This window comes from Panonychus citri, unplaced genomic scaffold (genome assembly GCF_014898815.1).
Source record: "Panonychus citri isolate SS breed McGregor unplaced genomic scaffold, ASM1489881v1 Contig00139, whole genome shotgun sequence".
In the NCBI taxonomy this organism is placed as follows: Eukaryota; Metazoa; Arthropoda; class Arachnida; order Trombidiformes; family Tetranychidae; genus Panonychus; species Panonychus citri.
In genome coordinates, this window is record NW_026515544.1 from 2,969,088 (window position 1) to 2,990,261 (window position 21,174).

Consider the following 21,174-nt stretch of genomic DNA (forward strand, 5'->3'; position numbering starts at 1 on the left):
TGAGACGGCTTTGGAGTGGGCAAAGCAACAGGGTCTCTCCATATCAAGCAAGACTGCAGCCAGCACCGGGTCCCTATGCGGTTCGAGCCTGACCGAGGGAAGTATGGCACCTTCCGCTTTCCTAAAAGTAAGCATCAGTCCAACACGTCAAGTGAGCTTAGTGCATCGATTGGATCGGTCTTTGCGGATTCAAAGCTTCCGATCCTGGATGCACTAAGACTCATGTACGCCTGGTGTACTGATGACTCTTACGATGAAGCCAAAGCGGAAGCCGGTGTGTCCTCACAAACAGTCTGTGACTGGTTCAGGTTGTTTCGTGAGGCCATGACTGCAACATTCCTAGAAAATGTTGAACTCCTTTACTCACTTAAGAATTGATGAAACAAAAAACGCATGCGAAACGCGTCATTCTCATGATAAGAAGAAACGATAAAAGTGAAAAATGGTTGCAATTGAATAAATAGATCAAAAGCTATTCATTTGCATGGAGAAAATGTTGAACTCATTTACTCACTTAAGAATTGAGCGAAAATGCTAAGAAACTTTGAGAAGATAATAGCAACTTGAAACTTTAAAAGATAACTTTTTACAGAAAATCTGAACGATAACTTTTAAATGATCACATTTTGCTAACTTTATATGTTTTAGAAAAGGATGTATTATCATTATGACCTGTGTTAAATTATTTACAAACAAATCGTAAATCAACTTACTTAATATCGAATAATGGGTCGATGTTAGCGGTTAAATTACCAATAGGCCAATTTCTTCAATTTTTTTCTAGATGATTACGTTTATTTATTATGGAAATTTAGAATAGAAATCACTGTATCTAATCTTGAATCGAACGCAAAAATTGAATAAGAATTTAATTGGTTAACAGTTTTCATTTAATTACAATACATAGCTTGTCTCTAAGAGATCCACTTTGTTACAAACAGGTAATTGAATTTTCATACTAATTTCTCATCTTTATCTCGGCATGGATCGTTGAAAAACAAAGTACTTGAATCATCTGATCAAGGTAATAGTTATCTTAATCAGCGATTGATTCTTGGTGGTGATAATTATTCAACAACCTGAAAAGGATATTTACCTTTATTCGATCATTAAATAAACATTAAACACATATTATCATTGAAGAACTTGTAAGATTCAGGATCCAATATTACTTAATAGTTTCAATAGGAACTTTATTTGGTTTAAAAGAATTTCTTCGATGAATAGGATTTTTCACCTTATCATCTATCCATGATCGAAGATAGAATTTTAATGTCTTACATTGAATTAAATCCTCCTATTTATATGAAAAAGATAAAGAGGAGAAAGAGAAAGAGAAAGAGAAAGATAGGATCTTATATACGATCTATTAAGATCGTATCTAAGAATTAACTATAGTTAATTTTAGTTTATCAGCTGAAAATGATTAATTAACAATTGTGAGGTGTTGTTATTTAGTAACCAAATTATTGATTACTCAAGTATTGTTACAGTCATTAAAGAAAATTGCGAAAACTAAAGAGCATTAAATTTCTTTAATGATCTTTTACATCATTAAATTGCAAGGGGAAAAAATGGGTTATAGAGTTGGAGAAAATGATGTTAATGATGTCAGGAGTAGAGAGGAAAAATAATTTAGGGGAAAGAATCTGAAAGAAAGAAAAAGAGAAAAATGAAAGGTCAAAAGGGGGAAAAGACAAACGTAAAATGAGCCAAAGTCGTATGCTTTGCCTTTACTCACCTCCCACAAAGACTCAATATCAAAATCCGATCACTAAAAAACAATTAAAGTACGTGTTAAACTTGGACTGGAAGATGTTGGCGAATAATTCAACACATATTCAACGCACAAAACAAGTAGCCCTTCTCATCTACAAAACATTATTTCTATCTATACCGATATCACAGAATGCAAGAGGTTGTAGTATTGTGTTGGCTACACTTTCTTCTTGAATTGTATCGGAAAAATAACAAATGGTTTTTTAAATTTTTCTAATAATTGCTTTATGTGACAGTTGTATAGCTTTTCTTTTGTTGAGTTTACAAAAGTGCAAATTTTCTATTTGCTCAGCGAACGAATAAAAATTAATGTTTTTTCAATTTCATCTTTATCGAAAAAGTGATTGAATACTAATTAATAAATAACCTAAGCAAATGTTGGAATTGAGATGCTTTCAACAGAAGAGCGGAATTAGGGGCGTATGGTTTCATACTGCTGTTATTATCCACTTTTCTTTTCGATTCCACAAATTATATTTAACCAGCAATCGAATAATAAATTTGGCCTTAAGTTTAGCTTATTGGCCTTAAAAGTGGATGATCTAGCTGCGACTTAAGTAAATTAAAAGTTATACTACATTCAAGTTATAAACACCCGAATGTTTTATGTTTGCTCGAATGAAATATTATTTCATCAAAAATTGTCAAACTATTTATAGCAAAAGTGACTGTATTTTAAGGCCAAAAAACTTCAAAATTACTTCTGATAGTCTTGGTTAAATGACGGCGATTTGACTTATTCAGACATCTCCAAGTATTGTAGTTTCGGAGATATTAACCCTTGAAGATCAAAAGCCCTTTCTCATTTCGGTAAAACTGTTGATCAAACGAAAAAAGTGCTTGATCCACGATGTTAACCCATATTAGGATAGTCTCAAAAATAAGTTTCAGATCATTCTCGACACTTGGGACTAATCGCCGTCCATTTATTTAAATACAACGGAATTGTGGCCGGAGCACTTTGGATATTTTTTTACCAAAACAAAATTAATTTTCTGTTAGGGCATGAAAAGTTGTCGATAAAATAAAAATTTCATGATCTAAAAACTTATCGTTGCTGAGAAAAAGCGACCTAAAGTTTTAACTTCGAACTCGATTTTCTCGAAAACCACTGATCAGATCAGAAAAAGATAAATATATTTGGACTTCATATTTTTGACCCTACAAATACACAAAGTTCCAGCTCTTAACTCAAAACTAAAATTTGGTGTACATTCTCCTTTAAAAAATACATGGTCAATTGAATAAATTGAATTTCGAAAAGGCAAAATACTTAGTAACAACAAATACAAAAACGTAAACAAAAATATCTTTAAAAATTCATCAAAGAATGAATCCAATATCATGGATAAAATGAGCGCGAAATTCAATCAGCTTTATTATGAATTTATTATTATTTAATTAATTTCCCCCTCTCGGGTTCAGAATAGTTCATTTTTCTCCCACTTCTGGTTCTGAGTGGCTCAGAAGCGGAGGTTTTATAACTACTGTCTTCTTTTGGGTCTAACTCTCTTGAGAGCTGAGATAAGTTTAGGAAATTTGGCCTGAATCGAGATATTTCTGCATCAAACTTATCTGATTTTTTCTCTGTTCTTTAGGTCAATTATTGTAATATTCAGGCCAAAATTCTTATCAATCGGTTGAACTCGAAAGTTAAATCCCCATACAAATCGATGTTAATTTAATTTTTTAATTATTTCGTTAATTGTTCAGTGCTATGGTCGAATCTGACATTCATATGACTTTCAGCTCTTGAGATATTTCATGAAATAGCCGTAGTAGATAAAAAACGCCCTGTACACGGTCATAACTGCTAAAACTACTTCCTCAATGCAAAGAGGAAAAGTTACTTTCAGTTCTACTCACAATTTTTAAGGTGCAATAATCCCTAAACACTAGAGACTCAAATTGTAGTTTTGAGTGATACTCAATTATTATATTTAAAGATAAAAATTTGCGGAGATGCCCTGTAATATTGCCCTCCACTAATTAACCCAAGGGGTAAACTATTTCAGTGAGCACATCACTGGTAACTTTTGTAACTGAAATAGATTTTATGTACTCAGATCATCTTGTTATATTGTTCATGAAGAATATTTTCTCATCACTGAAAACCATCATCGTAATCAGTGTGTAAATTATGAGTAAATATTAATAACATGGTTGGTTAAATACCAAAGTAAACAAAAAGTAAATGTCGAGCTTAAATCAACATATAATTTCTCATAGACTAGCATTATTTAGTTTGATATTCATATCAATGCTTAAGATAATGATATTTTTACAACATAGGTGACCAAATGTATGAGAATGTATTTATTCATCAAACAATGATATACCTTTAACAGTAAATAAAGTTTACCTGAATCAGATAATATATTGATAAAATTAACATTCAATATATTAATATGATCAAAAATCAAATTCACTTACCCTCCGATACTCCCAAATACATAACTGTATAAATACAGTATTTACTGTTAAACTAAATTGTTATACAATTGGTTCAAAGTTAATCTTGTCAACAACAATGAAAATATATTTTTTTGCATTTCCTATGAAGTTATATTCAAGTTACGATGTTAACTGTAATTTTTTTCCATCGCCTGAGGAAAATGTTTAAATTGCTAATACAAATAAAAAAAATGTAAGAGAGAAAAGTTCAAAATAATAATAGTTACACCAAACAATTTGAATTCTGATAATCTAAATGTTGCACAGATGATTTTTCTTGTTAAAATTTGTGAATATTATAACATTAAAAACAGGGTATGATGTTACTCAACTATCCGAGTAAAATGTTTTGATAGATATGAGAAATTTGTAATAATAGTCAGAAGTTAATATGATATTAATAATATATTGTATTTTATCAGATGAAAAGTATTACCGGTAAAATATTGTACATGGAAAACTAAACTGTTACAGAAAAAGAAAATCAGATTTCTCATTTTGATAATGATAATGATGATGATTAGTTATGATGATAAGGTTATTTAATAGTTTATCATTATAATCATTTAATACATCCAATTGTTAGCTGATTGTCAATTGATCACAGGACGAGGATGATTATCATCAAGTAGCATAAATAATTTGGCGATAATAATAACTGATAATTTTTTATTATACCAAAAGTTACTGATGATAATTTATACTCATGAAAAGTGTTCCAATAATGATAATGGCTCATGATTAGTTGAGATGATTATCATTATTATCATCGTGATTATGATAATATTAATACTAATACTTAACAATGTGTTTTATATTTATCATTCTAGATAAAATCAAGGTAATCTAATTGAATCATGTTAAGCCATGGAAATGATTATGGAAAATTGAAATATGAAAAAGGATATCGACATATTCATGTGAACATGTTGAAATTCAGTCTTTTGGTTTGTGTTCCAGTTTTATTGTCAAAATTGAGATCAGCTGGGACAGAATTGTTTCAGAATAGAGAACAGCTTTTTTCTTTACTTAGTGTATCATCATTATTGCTCTTGTTATCTTCATCTTTGTCCATCAAGAATTAGGTTCTGATGACGCAGCATTGATATATAATGTGTATATGATATGATACCGATAATGATAAAGATTAGATGATGATAACGATGATGATGATGATGATGACAATGGCTTAAATGATCATTTAGTGCTACTCTGTAAATGACTATGAATGATACTGATGATGGTAAAAATAGTAGAGATGATAAGAAAAACAAAAGATGATGAAGAAAAAGAGATAATCCTTTGTCAATTCCCTTGTTATTGTTTCATCTTTTGTCCATTATTATCAACTTTTATTGTTGATACTTTGATTGTCAATCCGAGAGTGGAAACAACACTTTCCTATCCCCCCTCTCTCTCTCTCTCTCTCTCTCTCTCTCTCTCTCTCTCTTTATTTGTTCTTCTTTGCTCATCTTTCCACCCACAATCCAATCCTCACCATATCTTTCATCTTAACCTAACTTGACCTAATCCAAGTTTCTGATGTCTTCTCTCTCACAGCAACGTTGTTATTGTAATAATAGTAGTGCAACTGAAAATTGACACATAAATTAAATTGTTGATAATTGGTCAACCAGAGAGTTTTAATTATTGAAATCAACACCAATGGTAGATCAGATTTTGAGGATTCTAATGACACTAAAAAAATATTAATTAACAAAAGACTTAAAATTATTAGCATTTAAATTAGTTTATCAAACTTAAATTATCAAATTCATATTGAAAATCTGGTTTTTGCTAAATTTAAATACAAAAGTTTTTTCTTTGAAAATTTTACAATTTTTTTTATATAAAATTAAAGTTCATTTTCTAATCTACAAGATGGTATGAAAAAATATTGGTTAACTTGATTAGTTTTCTAATTATTTAATTTAAAGAAACAATTAGTTAATGATAAATCCGTCGATAATGTTTCTGTTAAGTGCTTAACATTGTTTATCCCATAGAGGGAGCTTTAAAAGTTAATTTATTTTCAACAATTAGTTACAAAATAGTTGATTAATTTTTTGTTAATTATAGCATTTTCTATTATTTGATGTCATTAGAATCCTCAAAATCTGATCTACCATTGGTGTTGATTTCAATTATTAAAACTCTCTGGTTGACCAATTATCAACAATTTAATTTATGTGTCAATTTTCAGTTGCACTACCTTAGTATACAAAGGGTGATATTATATTTACCACATAAACTCATGGGAGGCTGAAAATTTTCCCTCCCATATTTTGCAACTTTACCATTGAAAACCGATTACCCCGAAATTTAATCAGCAATTTCATGGCTGATTCTCATACATTGAATGAAAGATGTTGACTGAGGTGAAGATCAAAGCATTTCTTTAGTTTGAATAAAATTTCTTGAAAAAAGTTTATTGGAAGTTTGTTATCAATATGTTATGATAAACAAATTCGCAATACTAGAGTTAAAATGCTTTTCAAATTTTTGAATATCCTGCATCGATTGTATTCAGTTTGATTCAGCCAATATTGCAATTGATCGGACAGAAAAGCATCTCGAATATTTCTGCAGAAATGAATGAAGAGTAATAAGAGATCTCATAGGATGCATTGTAAACGATGATAAAATTGAGAAAATATCTGAAAGGAGAGAAAAAACTTCTCCCAAGAAAGATGCTTCTATTGTACAAGCAATCCATGGTTTAGAAGATGATATGCAAAGTGTTTTTAAGAACATTTTCTTTGGAAGATTTCTCTCTCTCTCTCTCTTATTTATTTGTATATTCGTCTCCATTAAGTCAGAATTCTAACTTTACTTTGAACATGTTTGAATATCAATTGAAATCAATCTTCATCTTCATCTCTTCATCAGCATGATTATCTTTCTATTGATCATCATCATTCACTTTGATTCATCATGAAAATCAAGCTGCTTCAAAGTCTCCTCAGAGCTGGAATAGGAATCAAAATCATTTCCATGATAATCAGAATCCCATGAAAAGCCTGGAAATCGTTCAATCCAATAATCATGAGCAAAGTTCTTGAATATGAAATAACTTTGGTCATAATTGATAGGTAGACCAATTTATTGTCCACCAATTAGTATGTTACATTCAATAGCAATTTATTACACAATTCAATCAATGTAATAGTAAATAATAGATTTGGAAACAATTAATATTAATAATTATCACATTACCTTCAACTGAATAAAACAAACCATTTGACAAGTTTGACAATTAGTTCCTGGTCGAGATTGAGTTTATATTAATATATGAATGAAACAATGAATATTAATCTTCAATTGAATAAAAAGTCGATCTATTAATTTGAAATCGTTTCTAATATTTAGTTTTGGACAATAAAATAAAAATATTTGAACCTGAAAGAAAAGCAAGAAAAATCTATCACCTATCAATAAAAAAGTGATCGAGGATAAAAATTTTGTTATCAGAACTCAGAAAAATTATCTCAATCAATTCAATTCTCTTCTCATAAAATTCAAATATCATGTTACATGTTTATTAGAAGATTTCATGATAAAATGATTTAGATGATTTTGTTATAATAATAGAAAAAAAGTTCTAACTCGAGAATAAAACTTGTTCTCTTGTTCAAACAATATGAAACTTTATCGGTGTAACATTGAACTTTTTTTTCTTTGTTCCAAGTTTTAAATTTAATGGAAAATCTAATAACTCTGAGTGATTCCATGTTTTTTTCAACCTCCCTTCGAGTATTAAACTAATGTTGTTTGAAATTTGATTCCAACATTAATTAAATGAGTCTCGTTATACGAGAAAATTTCTCATCTCTTCCTCTTTTCACCCAATGAATCTACAATAATAATCCAACTATTAAGTACCAGAACATTTTCGTTAACTTTGTGGATATTACGGATTCTTGACCCAACAAAGTAAATTAGGGTTGCGTCTTTGTACCCGATTATCAACCTTGATATAACAATGTTGTTATTGACTAGATTGATAATATTATCATGTAGTTGAATCATGATCAACATGAATACCCATCAATCTTATTTTACTTTTTTCTCTCAATTCTTTTGTCTACAAAGTTCAATACCTAATCTGCTGAAAATTTCAGCACTTTTGTTCAGCCAAGTCAGGATAAGATAGTTGATAGGATAATAGTTAATCTCTGGTGGTGTTGTTATTCTGTTACATTTTACTTTTAAGATTATCAACAATTCCTAAAACTGATCAACTGGAAGAAGCAAGAAAAAGGTAGAGTAAAAAAAAACATGAATGAGAAAAAAAAATTCAACCACAGATCATTTTCAGTCCATCGAAACTCAATAGATAATAGATCTTGAAATAGAAAACTATTAAAAGAGAGAAGAAAAAATTGAAATTCTATCCTAATCCAATCTTAAATACCCTTTCGTCCGTTCACTGATTATAATTAGATTACAAATCTCTCTTTTCTCGATTCTCTTTCTCAATATTTTCTCAACCGATTCTTAAGTTTGTCCATTAATACATTTACTCTTTCCTTCCGATGAAAATGCTAATTAAAAGGTCTCATGATTTAAGGAAAGATTTTTCATCTCTTATCATATTTCGTTAATCTTTTCATTTTATTCCAAAAGCATTTTTTTCCTTCCTTTTCTACTTGAATACCCTTTCACCTTTTTTCTCTCTGTATATAATTATCATGAATCTGATGAGTTAAACTCGATGGGTATTAAGGAATCCATTTGAAATTATCTTCTTCTTCATCTTATCATCAAGTTTCGTGAGTTAATTGTCTCAAGGTGAGAAAACTAATGTTTGTCTATTAACACGAAAATGAAAGTGAATAAGAATCTTTTTGCTTTAAGTTAGAATGCTAAGAATGTGCTCAACTGAATGTTGCTTTAGTATTAAAGGAAAAAAAGAGAAAACGATTAATAGTAAATCTAAGGTTTAATTGTCTTGATGAAGATAAGAAAATCTCATCTCTTATCACCTTCACGATTGGGTTAAAATCGAGTAAGATTTTCTATCAATTCTTAATTTGATCATTTATCGAAATCAAATCAATCATTCAGTTCCAACATAATGCTGAACAACAATTAATGACAATCAAGTGTCAAAATCAAGGGCGGGAAAAGAGAGAGTTGAACTGTAAAGTTTGAAAAAGAAAAAAAGTTCTAAAAGTAACAATTAATATCATCAAAGTGTGAAAACTTATAAACAGAGTTAATTATTAGGGAATACTAATGATATTACCGATCTAATTGATTATCTTGTTCTGTTGGTTGACGTTAATTGTTTGGATAACATTTGCAATTAACTAAATGTAATCAACGTTATGTTTGAATGTTTAAATTGATGATTTATTATTGATTGTTGTTGATGATTAACATTCACTTGATTCAGTGAGTAACTCATTTAATCATTATCAATGTTAATGATAATATCATCAAGTTGATTGTTAATGATGATGAGAAAGATGATATGTAAGTAGATTTACAATTAATTGAAGTAAATTGTTGATGATCAACAACAAATGTAGACGATAAATTTAATAGTTTAAGTTAATTGTTTACATGAAGAGGAAATGATTAGAAAAGCATGTTAATTGAAATTAGAATTTGAATGTAACTATTATTAGTAGAAGAAGAAAAAAGAATAAAGTTTCTTCTACTTTCGAATCATCAGTATTTCGAATAAGGAAAAAAAGTAAATTCTCACAAGTTCTAACTACTGTTAATGATCATCTCAAAGATGATAATATTATGCTGATTCTGCCGAATTCTAAGTGAAATGTTATTTCTTATTCTCAAGTTTCCAATATCATGATAATGATCAAGATGAGATTTCAATTGTGATAAATGACATTCTAAAGATTTCTGAATATTATATATACATTCATACTCTTGTATAGCATTTACGTTAATGGTATTGTGACTAATATGTAAGTAACCAAGGAAAATGTGATCTAATCATCTTTAGAACCAGCTGAATATTAATGAAGTACCAATGGCTTTGTGAGGCGAAAGGAAATGCTTAAGTCCAAAGTAACTTTACTTATCCAAAGCTCAGTCCTAATCTTATTATCCATTTACGAGAACCGAAGCCAATATACTATTAATAGTAAATACATGATCAATATTCATGGATAATCACAAGTTTACATTCTGATTAGAGTTTTGTTTGAATGGTAAAGTACTTTATTCTGTAAATTGATTGTTCAACTTGTTCATTATCATTATGATGATATTATAATTATTATCTACAATTCAATTGTCAGAATCAACGATTCCATTCAATATGATAATGAAGCTAAAGGGTAATGTTATTATCATATGATAATCGTGGTGAAAATTAAAATAATTAAGTGTCAACCATAAAGTATTATTATTAATACCATTTTTTAGCACTATCATTATTATTATCAACTAATTTAAATTGTTGACAGTGTTGAGTATTTAATTGACCGGATTTTTTTATTGCTTTAGATATAATTTTGATCAGATGAATATAACAATTTTTAATTGTAAGCTCATATCTTTCTGATATTATCAACGCGGTAATTTAGGTGACAATGACAGGGAGAAATGATCAGATTAACTGACAACAATTTTCTGCTATCAAATTATGCTAATTATCAATGATAACAGTTTATTAATAATAACCCATTTTTTTAATTAGTAGCTTAAGTAATTTTTAATCACTTTGATAATAATAGATAATGAATATCAGTCAACTGATTTGATAATTTAAATGACGGAAAATCTGGTTAGAACTTTTTCTTCCCCCATCTTTGGATTCTAATAGTTCGATATGAATTTTTTTTCTCCACTGATTAATCATGATTATGATAACCTATTTTTTTTCTACTACACAATATTCATCTACTCTTTGATTATAATCATCATAACACTGTTGAGATTCAATGTTTCAAAAAACTCAAGTGTCATCATCAGCTTTATATAATTATCATGATTATCGATACACTGTTATAATATCAATAGTAACTTTTTTGTTCCCTAATTTATTTTTTGAACTCTAGTCCATTATCATGATTTAATGTAATCTCTTGATAATTTTCATCCCTGAACTTCATCATAATAATCAGGCTGGAAATTTTTCTTCTCTAGATATCAAAAATTTCTTTCAATTCTCTAGACACATATTCCCATCTAGATAATTATGCTGAAGAGTATTAGATGATTAAAGAATTTGCTGCTCTTTCTCTCTCTCATTTTTTCTCAAATTGAGTGATGTATTCTTGAACATCCTTGCATCTTTTACTACTTGTTGAGTGACAACCATTGCAAAAGTCACAATACTCTCACATTAATTTTAATGCGTTTAAATCTTAGGATCATGGAACAAGCTTATTGGATCATATTCCAGAATTTTGAAAAAAGGATTGACTTAAAACACGATTAAGTGATATTCAATGAGAGAGATGAAAGATACCTTTACGCATCTAACTAAAAAATTCACTATTTTTCTCTGGGCTCGAATCTAAACTCATGTGTACAGCGAGAGAAACCCAACGCTCATGACAGAATAGCATATTGCGGATCTTTTTTTGCATTCCCCATGAAAAGTTTTGAGATCAGAACATATTCCGATAATTTTAAGAACAAGTTACTCAGAACTTTTTCATCTGTTGAACGAAGGATAACCAATATAACTAATTGTTTTATTCCAACACGAGGAGGTTGTACTATGTCGACTTTAACGGTTATCCATTAGACGACCAAAAGCTGGACATAAATAAAGCGATTAATTGAAATTCTAAGTAAATGGCCAATTTAGAGGAATCGAAAAATAAAAAAAACTGAATAACAAATGGTTCTGAGCATTAATGTTTAATAAACCAACTCTTTAAACCAAGAGAGAAAATTTTCCACTAAAATGAATGTTTTTGAAGTCTCGAAGCTATTTTTTCCACCATAAATATTGATTCGATTGTGAAATCTGAATCTATTTTGATACATGACGAAATAATTTAACATTCTGTTCGTCAGAATATACTAATATCCTTTAAGGGGGAAAGTTTTGATCGGATCATTAAACAATAACCTTTTGTATATTGAATGATTGGCCATCTACTATATCAAGAATGAAAATGTTACCATGAATACAAATGAGCCGAATGGAAAAGCATTTAGTTCAGAGCATATGTTTTTTTATCTTCTTATTGACCAAATGATTTAATAATAACTCGTTTGGTCAAACTTTTTATATATTAAACATATCCAATATCATTCTGACGAAAACTATTATTATCATTATTATTTTCTGGTATCGCATATGAATATAAATACAGGAAATTGTTGGATAAATGAAATGTTACACATTGTATTTATTATTATTATTATTTGATAACAATAATAAATAGTCATGAATACTCTGTAATAATAAACTAAGATATAAATACTGTAGCAGTCGAGCTATTGTCCAGTGTTTCGATTCACCCACCCTGTTGTTTGTGGGTATTCACCATTTATCATATCATTTTCATTTTTCTGTACCTAACTTTTCAAGTTTGGCATGAACAATATGTAAGTAGGGTATTCAAAAAGGTTACCATGAGGTCAACTTTAGAAAAGTGTATCAATTTTGATAAGTGTTATTTTCTGGAAGAATTGAATTATTTAGAGCATTTTTCTCTGGCTCAAAGTGATGATCATGATCTAATACGGAATCAATGTTTTGATCATAATAATTATTGAAAAGTTTATCGATCAGATGAGTAAAATATGTTCTCAGAATTTTAGATTTACTTGGGTTTTTTTACATTTCGTTAAAAAGATTATTATTATTGAACTTTTTTCCATTTCGATAAAGGTTTTAAAATCAACATCATGATGCTCTAGATTAGATGAAATTATATCTATGGCAAATATACTAATAGATGTACGATAAATTGGGTGGATAATATTTTCCATGGGTAAAAAGTCAAATAGGAATCAGGAAGTAATAAGATACAGGGTTTAAACAAAGGAAATGTTAAGATGATGAGCTTGAGATGGATGAACATTTTCCTCATCATTTTCGGTGCTCAGGCTCAGAAGATATTTATATATATATAAATGTGTTAAGGAAGTTGAGAGGAGAAATGTTTGGACGAGATGATATTCTTATGTGCTTGTTTCTGTTTAGAGGAAGAAATAAACTAAAGGATGAGAAGTCAAAAGTCTCTATGGAACTGACCAGAGTTCTAGATAATAGAATGAGAAGGAAAAGGAAGAAAAAAACAAATAGATATCAAGTGACCATAAGGGAGCTCGAATTTGAGAAAATGACCAATCAAGAAATATTGTGAAACATGAAGATGAACATGGTGATTATGAGATAATTTAAATAATTGGTAAGAAGAGATGAGAAAGTTTCCAATTTGTTAATTTTTTTCGTCCATCAATTTCATGCTCGAGAAATTAAGTAACCATGAATTTGTACTGAACATGAATCTACCCCCGATTGAATAAACAATCAAATGATAGACAATAAGTGTATCAATTTTATTGATCGAATCAGTTTATTTTTTTCTCTCTTTGCTTAGTATTGAACTTTTCTTCTATTAAACTTTTCCCCCTGTTTTCAGTCAAAGTTCTGACAATATTTATATCGATATAATATTGAATCAACAAAAGAGGCGTAGCTTTTTATAACCACAACAGGAGTTTTTTTTGTCCATTTTGTTGGTTGAAAATTGATGTCACATTTTCTTGTCCACTTTTCTTCTAGTGATGGTCATCAAGATTTTCTGATAACGTGTAATTGTTATTAAATGTCAATGAGATGAAAGGAAAATATCATAGCATAAGGTGAAAGATTTTGTAAGATGATGATGAGGATGAGAAAGGAGAGACAAAAGGTTTGAACCTCGAATTTGTCTCAAAGTTTTCATGGATAATGTGTCATGAAGAAAACAAAGGAAGATGAGATGATCATCTTGTTCGAGAAAAATAGAGAAGGTAAAAGAAGAAGAAGAGAAAGAGAAAGAGAGAGAGAAACGAAAAAAGTAAACAAGTCGAGGTCAAGAACGGAAGTTCAAAGTCTCTCATATGAGTATATTAATCTATCATAATAGAGTGTGAAAGATGAAAAAGGAGACAAAATCCATCATCGTTTTACTCGTCTTCTTTATCGTTTTCATGAGCAATAATGACGATGAAGATAAAGAGACATAAAAACTTTTACTTATCCATCATCATCTTCTCAATATCATGATCGTTGTAACGACTTATAAGTTTATATGTCACTTTACTTACTGACGTTTTGTATCTTTTATCATCTTCATCTTTATCTTTATCTTTATCTTCATCATGATCACCATCACGATTCACTAAGATATCATCTTGAACATAAAGGATAAGAAAAGTATTCAGAATGAAATTTCATTGGGAATTGATAACATTCATCTTGTCAGAATGAAGATGAAACAACAACAAAAACTGTTTCATCTTACACTTGATTGTCCCTCAAGCCTTTAAGCTTATATCAAAGGTAAGAGACAAACATATAAACCCAAAGATTCAAGTTGATTCATGAACATGAATCTTGGTTCTTACTTGATTATCAGATGATGTTGATCTTATGATCAATATATATATCATATTATGAATAATGTCCCATTGAAAATCAACCTTAATCTAATATACAGACATGTAATCGTGTCTTTTTTTCATGATAAGAAACCGTTGTGGTGAATCAATGTATGTTAACCACCACTCTAATTATCATGGAGGGAAAATGAATCAAGCTTTTGAATAAGAGATCATTTTTTCTTCTACTTCTAAAATTAAGATTCCAACTGAATCATAGAGAATAGGGTCAAGTTTATCATATCAAGATATTGAAGTGCATTGATATTATCCTGATGGAAGTGGAAAAGTTCATTGATCTGAGAATTGATATTAAAATGAATCCTATCCAATGTTCATCCATGATTGATATTAGCATGATTATGAGATTCACTAAGTTTCTAATCAGATTCTATCTTTATACCAATTATTATAATATTGATATGATGTTATTACCATGAATTGAAGTTGAGGTTCATGGTGAAAATATTGAAATCTGATTGGATGAGGATAATCAATTACTTTAGTTGATTCACTTTTATGAATATAAACAACTTTTGACATTTTTTTTTCTTCACTTGATTTCTTGTATTACTCAGGTTCAGTTTGATTTCACTCTTCATGGGAAGATCATGAATTATTGATAAAGATGGACATGAATAACCTTATGTCCACTCGATAAAGTTGAAGAAATTAAGTTGACATTTTCGATTTCAATTTCTCATAATCAAAAGTGAGACATGACTTTTTTTTTCGTTCATCCTCATCATCTACTAATCATACAATTTAATATCTAATCTAAATATAAATACTTTCAATTGAATTCAATTAAATTGACCTCAGAACTTATTTCATCGATGTTGTAACAATACCATAACTAATGAGACAAAATCGTTCATCAAAAGTTTCATCTTTTCCCATGTTCATCATGATACATGTATTGATTATATGTAATGTTAATAATAGTGAAATTTTTTCATCTTCATCAGGATCATTATTAATTTTATCCTCCAAGTGTATTATTATCATTTGAATGTTTACTCAGTGGGAAAAAGGCAAAAGTTGAAGAGACGAAAAAAAAAATTCAAATATTAAAATTCTGTAACTGAATTGAATTGTTAATGATAATAAAATGATATCATCATCATCTGAATAGTTGATGATTCCATTTAAATAGTTTGCTTTTTTTTGCATCCTGACAATTAAATTTTTCATGATTAATGTTGATTGTTGTTCAATTGTTTGAATTGTGAGTTGACACACACAAAAAGCTCAGCTAATTACAGTTAACTAAGTTAAATATGTAATAATCATGGTGATTATTGTTCATGATGATATCAGCTGATGAATTGAAATGACCTAGAAACCAGGGGTGGGAGATAAAAGTTTAGTAGAATGAGGAGGAGGAGGACATGTAGATAGAGATGAAGATAAATGATGAAAAGAAACAAAGAGAAAAAAGAAAAAAGATGAAGATGAAGATGGAGATGGAGATAAAGAAGATAACTCATGGAATGAATAGAGAAAAATGAACTTTATCTCCACTTTAAAAGTTGTAGAGAATATTTTTAGTTCTCTGAATTTTATCATGAAATTTATTTCGGGTTACATGTGATAGTAGTAAAAAACTGCATGCTCTAGCCCATTTTTGAATATTAGTAAAGAAAATGAGCTAATACATGCAGTCACTTTTTTTGAGATTTTTTTTATGTCAAATAGTTTTTTAGTACATATTTCAATCGACGTTCATTTATGATAAATTTACATTTTTTGAATAACTTGAAAAAATGATTCGGGTGATTTGCTAATATAATGAATAGAATACAGAAATATCCACATGCTGATGATTGGTTTCCTTGATATTTTTCTTTTGAATATGTGAATCCTCTAGTTGCATTTCTTTCTAAAAAAGATAAAATACCATCTTCAGGTTCTCTTCCGAAAGAATCAAAAAATAATGCAGTTCCCTGTCTTGTGAAATAAACTGCAGTCCAATGAGTACCGATTTTATAATTAGGATCTGTATTTATGATGAAACCTTTCGGTTTTTTAAATGTAACAGGCAAACGATCAATAGGAAATACACCACCGAACCATTTAATATCTTTAAGCTTCAAATTTATTTCAATATTAGTCAACATTTTAATAGTCAATCGTCACTTGTCGATCTTTATCGATAGTAATAAGGTTGTCAAATTGACCGAAAACGATAGCTTTTATAGAAGATGTTATGCTTTTATCAAACCTAATTTCCAGTCTAATTTTTCCTCGTTTTATAAGTGATAAAACACCACTTTCTGCACCAAGAGGTCCACCGATATCGAATGCAAATAGAACATTTCCATTCTTATATTGTTCATAAGTCAATTCTATTTGAGGGATTCCTTCATCTTGATTAAGAGCTTTGTATAGACTTAAATACTCTCTCATACAATTCCCTTTATTGAAATCTGGTTTGTAAGGAATACTTGGGTAAATTACACCATCAATATTCAGACAAATATGATTGATGTTAAAATTTTCAAAATTGAATGGATTGTGGTTGATATCACCGTTAAGAGCTTCCTCTTTAACACAACCTATTATAATTCGTTTTGGTAATTGTCCAACAAATAAATTTTCTATTGTCATTGTTGAAACACCAGAAGGAATAGTAAAACTTTTTGTATCCGCTCTAGTTATGAAATACTTTGCTGGATGAGTTTCAAGAGTATGTATAATTGTTGCATGTGCATCAGGAAATAGCTTAACACGTGTTAAATGTAATGTAAAATTTGAAATGTGAATTGAGTAATTTTCTTTATCTCCGTCTTTCATTCTAATAAGTGGAAATGTAGATTGACTTCTTGTAAATCTAAACACTAAGGGTATTCCATTTATTAAAAGTTTATCTTGCAAACAGAGGGGAAGATGTAATCTGTAGTATAATTCATATGTCTTGTCCTCGCTAACAATAGTTGCATTTTTGATAAATGATTCATCGATATTAGTTGGATATCTATACAATAAGTCTTCGATGTAAGCTTGATAATGATACATGTTATTAGCAAGTGAAGTATTAGTTGAACCTAAAAATAAATCAATCTGTTCAAATAATGCATTTCCAAAATTAGAAACTAGCTTCACCAAATTGGTTGTATTAACAACCTTACTATCTCCTTTTAATATATTGATATTCATATGTAACATTGTTGCACTAAGATCTGTAAAATCTTCCGATGCTGGAATTATCAATTCATATGTTCGTGAAGATTCTAAACTTGCCGCAGGACGATAATCAGTTTCATATACTGAATCAATAGCAACTTGAGTTGGTGGTACATTAAATATATCGAGCTCACTTTTATTAGCTGGTAGAGAAGATGGATGTAGGTATTCCATTTTAAGAGAAAATATCTTTCTTAATTTTTCGTTGTTTAGTACTTTTCTTATACTGTTTACGTTTTATTCCTTTACCTTGTTGAACTAACTTTGAAAGTTTAGTCAGAGAATCTCCAGCAGCTTCTTTCATACCTATTACAGCTCTAGATTTTATTGAATCTTTAATGTTTTTATTATCTAAAACATCTTGACCTATATCAACTCCAGTTTTTAAAACATGTTTTCCTAAAAACTTCAGAACTGGAATACCAAACCTTCTGAATAAACTACCGAATCCATATCCTCTTTGATATGGACTACCACGGAAAACGGTAATATCTGAAAAGCCAGAACCGATTTGTGAATTATAATAGTTTGTGAAATCAGAATCACAAGCACAGTAAACTTTACGAAGCATCTTTATTCTTATAATCAAAATTTTAGACTATTTCTTATACAATTAATTTCGTTTAATATGTAATCCTACTAACACTCGTCCAGAGTTGAATTTCACTGGTTCACCCATTTCATCAGAAAGAACAAAGTTGATATCTTCAATTCGATTAGATCTGACTGGATAATAGAATGGTTTTAAGAATTTTTCATGAACCATTTCTGATTGAACACCATATTTAATAGGCACTACTCGCATTACTCTAGCAGACTTATTACCAACAAAATGTTCCTCTACTATATCTGAATGAATGAACATGAGATGAGATCGAAAGTTTAAATTACAATTTTTAGGAGCTGTAAAAGCTCTTTGATCTCTATTGAAAGCTTCTATCATATTCAAATAGCTATTTGCATCAAAACCTAAAGAAGAAATGAAGTTGACATCTGAAAAGTATGGTGTGAAAATACGATCCTTATGTCGACCTGGAAACACAATTATTTTTCCATCATGATGAGTTATACCAGGTACTGTCATTGTATCATCTACATTAATTATTGCTTCACCCTTTTTATCTTTTAAAACAATACCTAACTCAGACAAACGCTTTAAAAGTAGATTTTCTTGATTCTGTAGTTTTTGCCTTTCTAATTCAAGCTCCTTCAAGTTATTTTCAGTATCCTGTTGTAATTTAGATGTCTTTTCTTTTTCATGTTGTAATTGTGATAGAAAATCGACTTCTTTTTCTTGTAGACGCATAATTTCACTTTGCAATTGACTACGTTCAAAAGTCATTGTTGTGAGTTCTTCTTTCAATTTAGATCTTTCACTTTTCAAAGTATTAATTTCCTGTTGTGATTTTTTTATTTGATCAAGATTGTCTTGTTGTTGACTCTTCAGATTTGATTCCAGAATGTGTTCAGTTTGCTTACATGAATTATATTTGAGTGTTAATTCATTTATTTGCACATTTGTTTGACTTTTTTGATTCTTAAAATCAAGTTCAGCTTTCTGTTTTTCCTCAGTTAACTTAACAATCTCATCATTTAATTTTTTGATTTCATCAACGACTTTAGTATCACCATTTGAATTTTTTTGTATTATTATCTTTTCATGTAGAAGTTTTTCCAATTTATCAGAAAGATTTTTGTTTTGTGTTTTATATTCTTCAGTAAGTTTATACATTTCTTTACTTTTTTGCGCAATCGTTCCATCCAAAAGTTGATTTTCACTTTTAACTGTTTTAACCATATTTTTATTCTCTTCATTTTTCTTATGAAGATCATCAATCCGACCTTCCAATTGCTTGATAAGACTATTTTTATCTTCTATAAGCTGTTTGTTTTGATGAGACTCTTTTATCAAATCTTTATCTTTCAACTGTTTTTGTTTAATCTCTTTTTTGAGTTCAGCAACTTCATCTACATATTGTCTTAATGAAGAATTCAGTTTATTTATCTTTTCCTGTTTATCAGTTGACTCAAGTTTGTATTTGTACATCTCTTTCTTCAAGTTTTCAAGGATCATTTGAGTTGTTTTTTTAACTCTTTGCAACAAACTTTCTCTTTCCTGTTGGGGTAATAGATTCAACTTTTCTAGAGTCAATGTAGATAGATCAGGATTTACAAAATTATCATCAGTTGATCTTTTGACTTTTCCTTCTTTGACATCTGTCTCATTAATAACTGAAAAAAATAAACTCATAAAAGCCTTGTTGATTGTTGAGATAATCATATTCAAATCATCACTAGAGTCAATTTCAATTTCTTTACTTAATTTATCTGTCAAACCATGAGTTAACAACTGAACTGTCAAATTACGTTTAGACGGTTTAACATCAACTGGATAGAATATTTCTTGAATAGCAACTACCCATTCTCCATCCAATTGTATTGGATAAGGGAGTTTATTCGAGAATTTTGCTAGAGTATTTTCAGGAAAATGTTCCATAGAAGAGTTGGAAACTACTTCCAGGAAATATTCATCAGGTTGATTCCACATTTTCTACCCAACTATTGAACTTGTCTGGATATCCAATCCACCGCACAAAATATTCTTTCTTTTTTGTTCTTTTATTTATCCGAGTTCTAAGAACTTCAATGTTGAATAGATCACTAAGTATTGCAGGTGTGAGTTCGTAGTGATAGAATAAAGAAGTTATAGTTTCCCCAGCTGTATCTTTCAATCGATAAATGTAACCTTGATCTGTTTTCTTAACTTTGATAATTTCAAAAATTTCTTCACTGAAATTGCTTGTTGCACCTTTCTCAAAAAGTTTTTTATGTCTACTTATACGCACTTTTTCTCCTATCGTATATGGTTTTTGTAGTCTTTTTAAAGTTTTATGAGTTTTTCTTATATTAAATATTACCTGTGAACGAGTTTCTTCATTCACATCAGAGGGCGCCATCTGAATAGTTCTATGGTATGAGTCATTATAACTTTTTACTAAACTGTCAAGGATATCATAATACTTGTGTGTATTTTTATAGAACAAATATCTATATAATCTCATTCTCAATGTTCTATTAAAACGTTCCACTATTGCACATTTTACAGAATCATCTGTAGTTGTAAAATAAAATATCCCTTTCTCTTTCAAGAACACTTGAACTTTCCTA

At 29.3% G+C, this 21,174-nt stretch overlaps 2 protein-coding genes across 2 annotated transcripts; both read right to left on the reverse strand.

Moving 5' to 3' along the window:
- Positions 1 to 16,941: 16,941 nt before the first annotated feature.
- On the reverse strand, positions 16,942 to 18,180 carry LOC128394024 (uncharacterized protein F54H12.2-like). The gene has a single exon (XM_053354258.1). The coding sequence runs from the start codon at positions 18,178 to 18,180 to the stop codon at positions 16,942 to 16,944; it is 1,239 nt and encodes a 412-aa protein (XP_053210233.1).
- Positions 18,181 to 18,619: 439 nt separating this feature from the next.
- On the reverse strand, positions 18,620 to 20,554 carry LOC128394025 (uncharacterized protein MCAP_0864-like). The gene has a single exon (XM_053354260.1). It carries the CDS (start codon positions 20,552 to 20,554, stop codon positions 18,620 to 18,622), a length of 1,935 nt encoding a protein of 644 aa, XP_053210235.1.
- Positions 20,555 to 21,174: the final 620 nt, after the last annotated feature.

Bases quoted from the DNA above. Each gene is read 5' to 3' on its own strand.
- LOC128394024 (XM_053354258.1), bottom strand. From the start codon at position 18,180: ATGGAATACCTACATCCATCTTCTCTACCAGCTAATAAAAGTGAGCTC.
- LOC128394025 (XM_053354260.1), bottom strand. From the start codon at position 20,554: ATGTGGAATCAACCTGATGAATATTTCCTGGAAGTAGTTTCCAACTCT.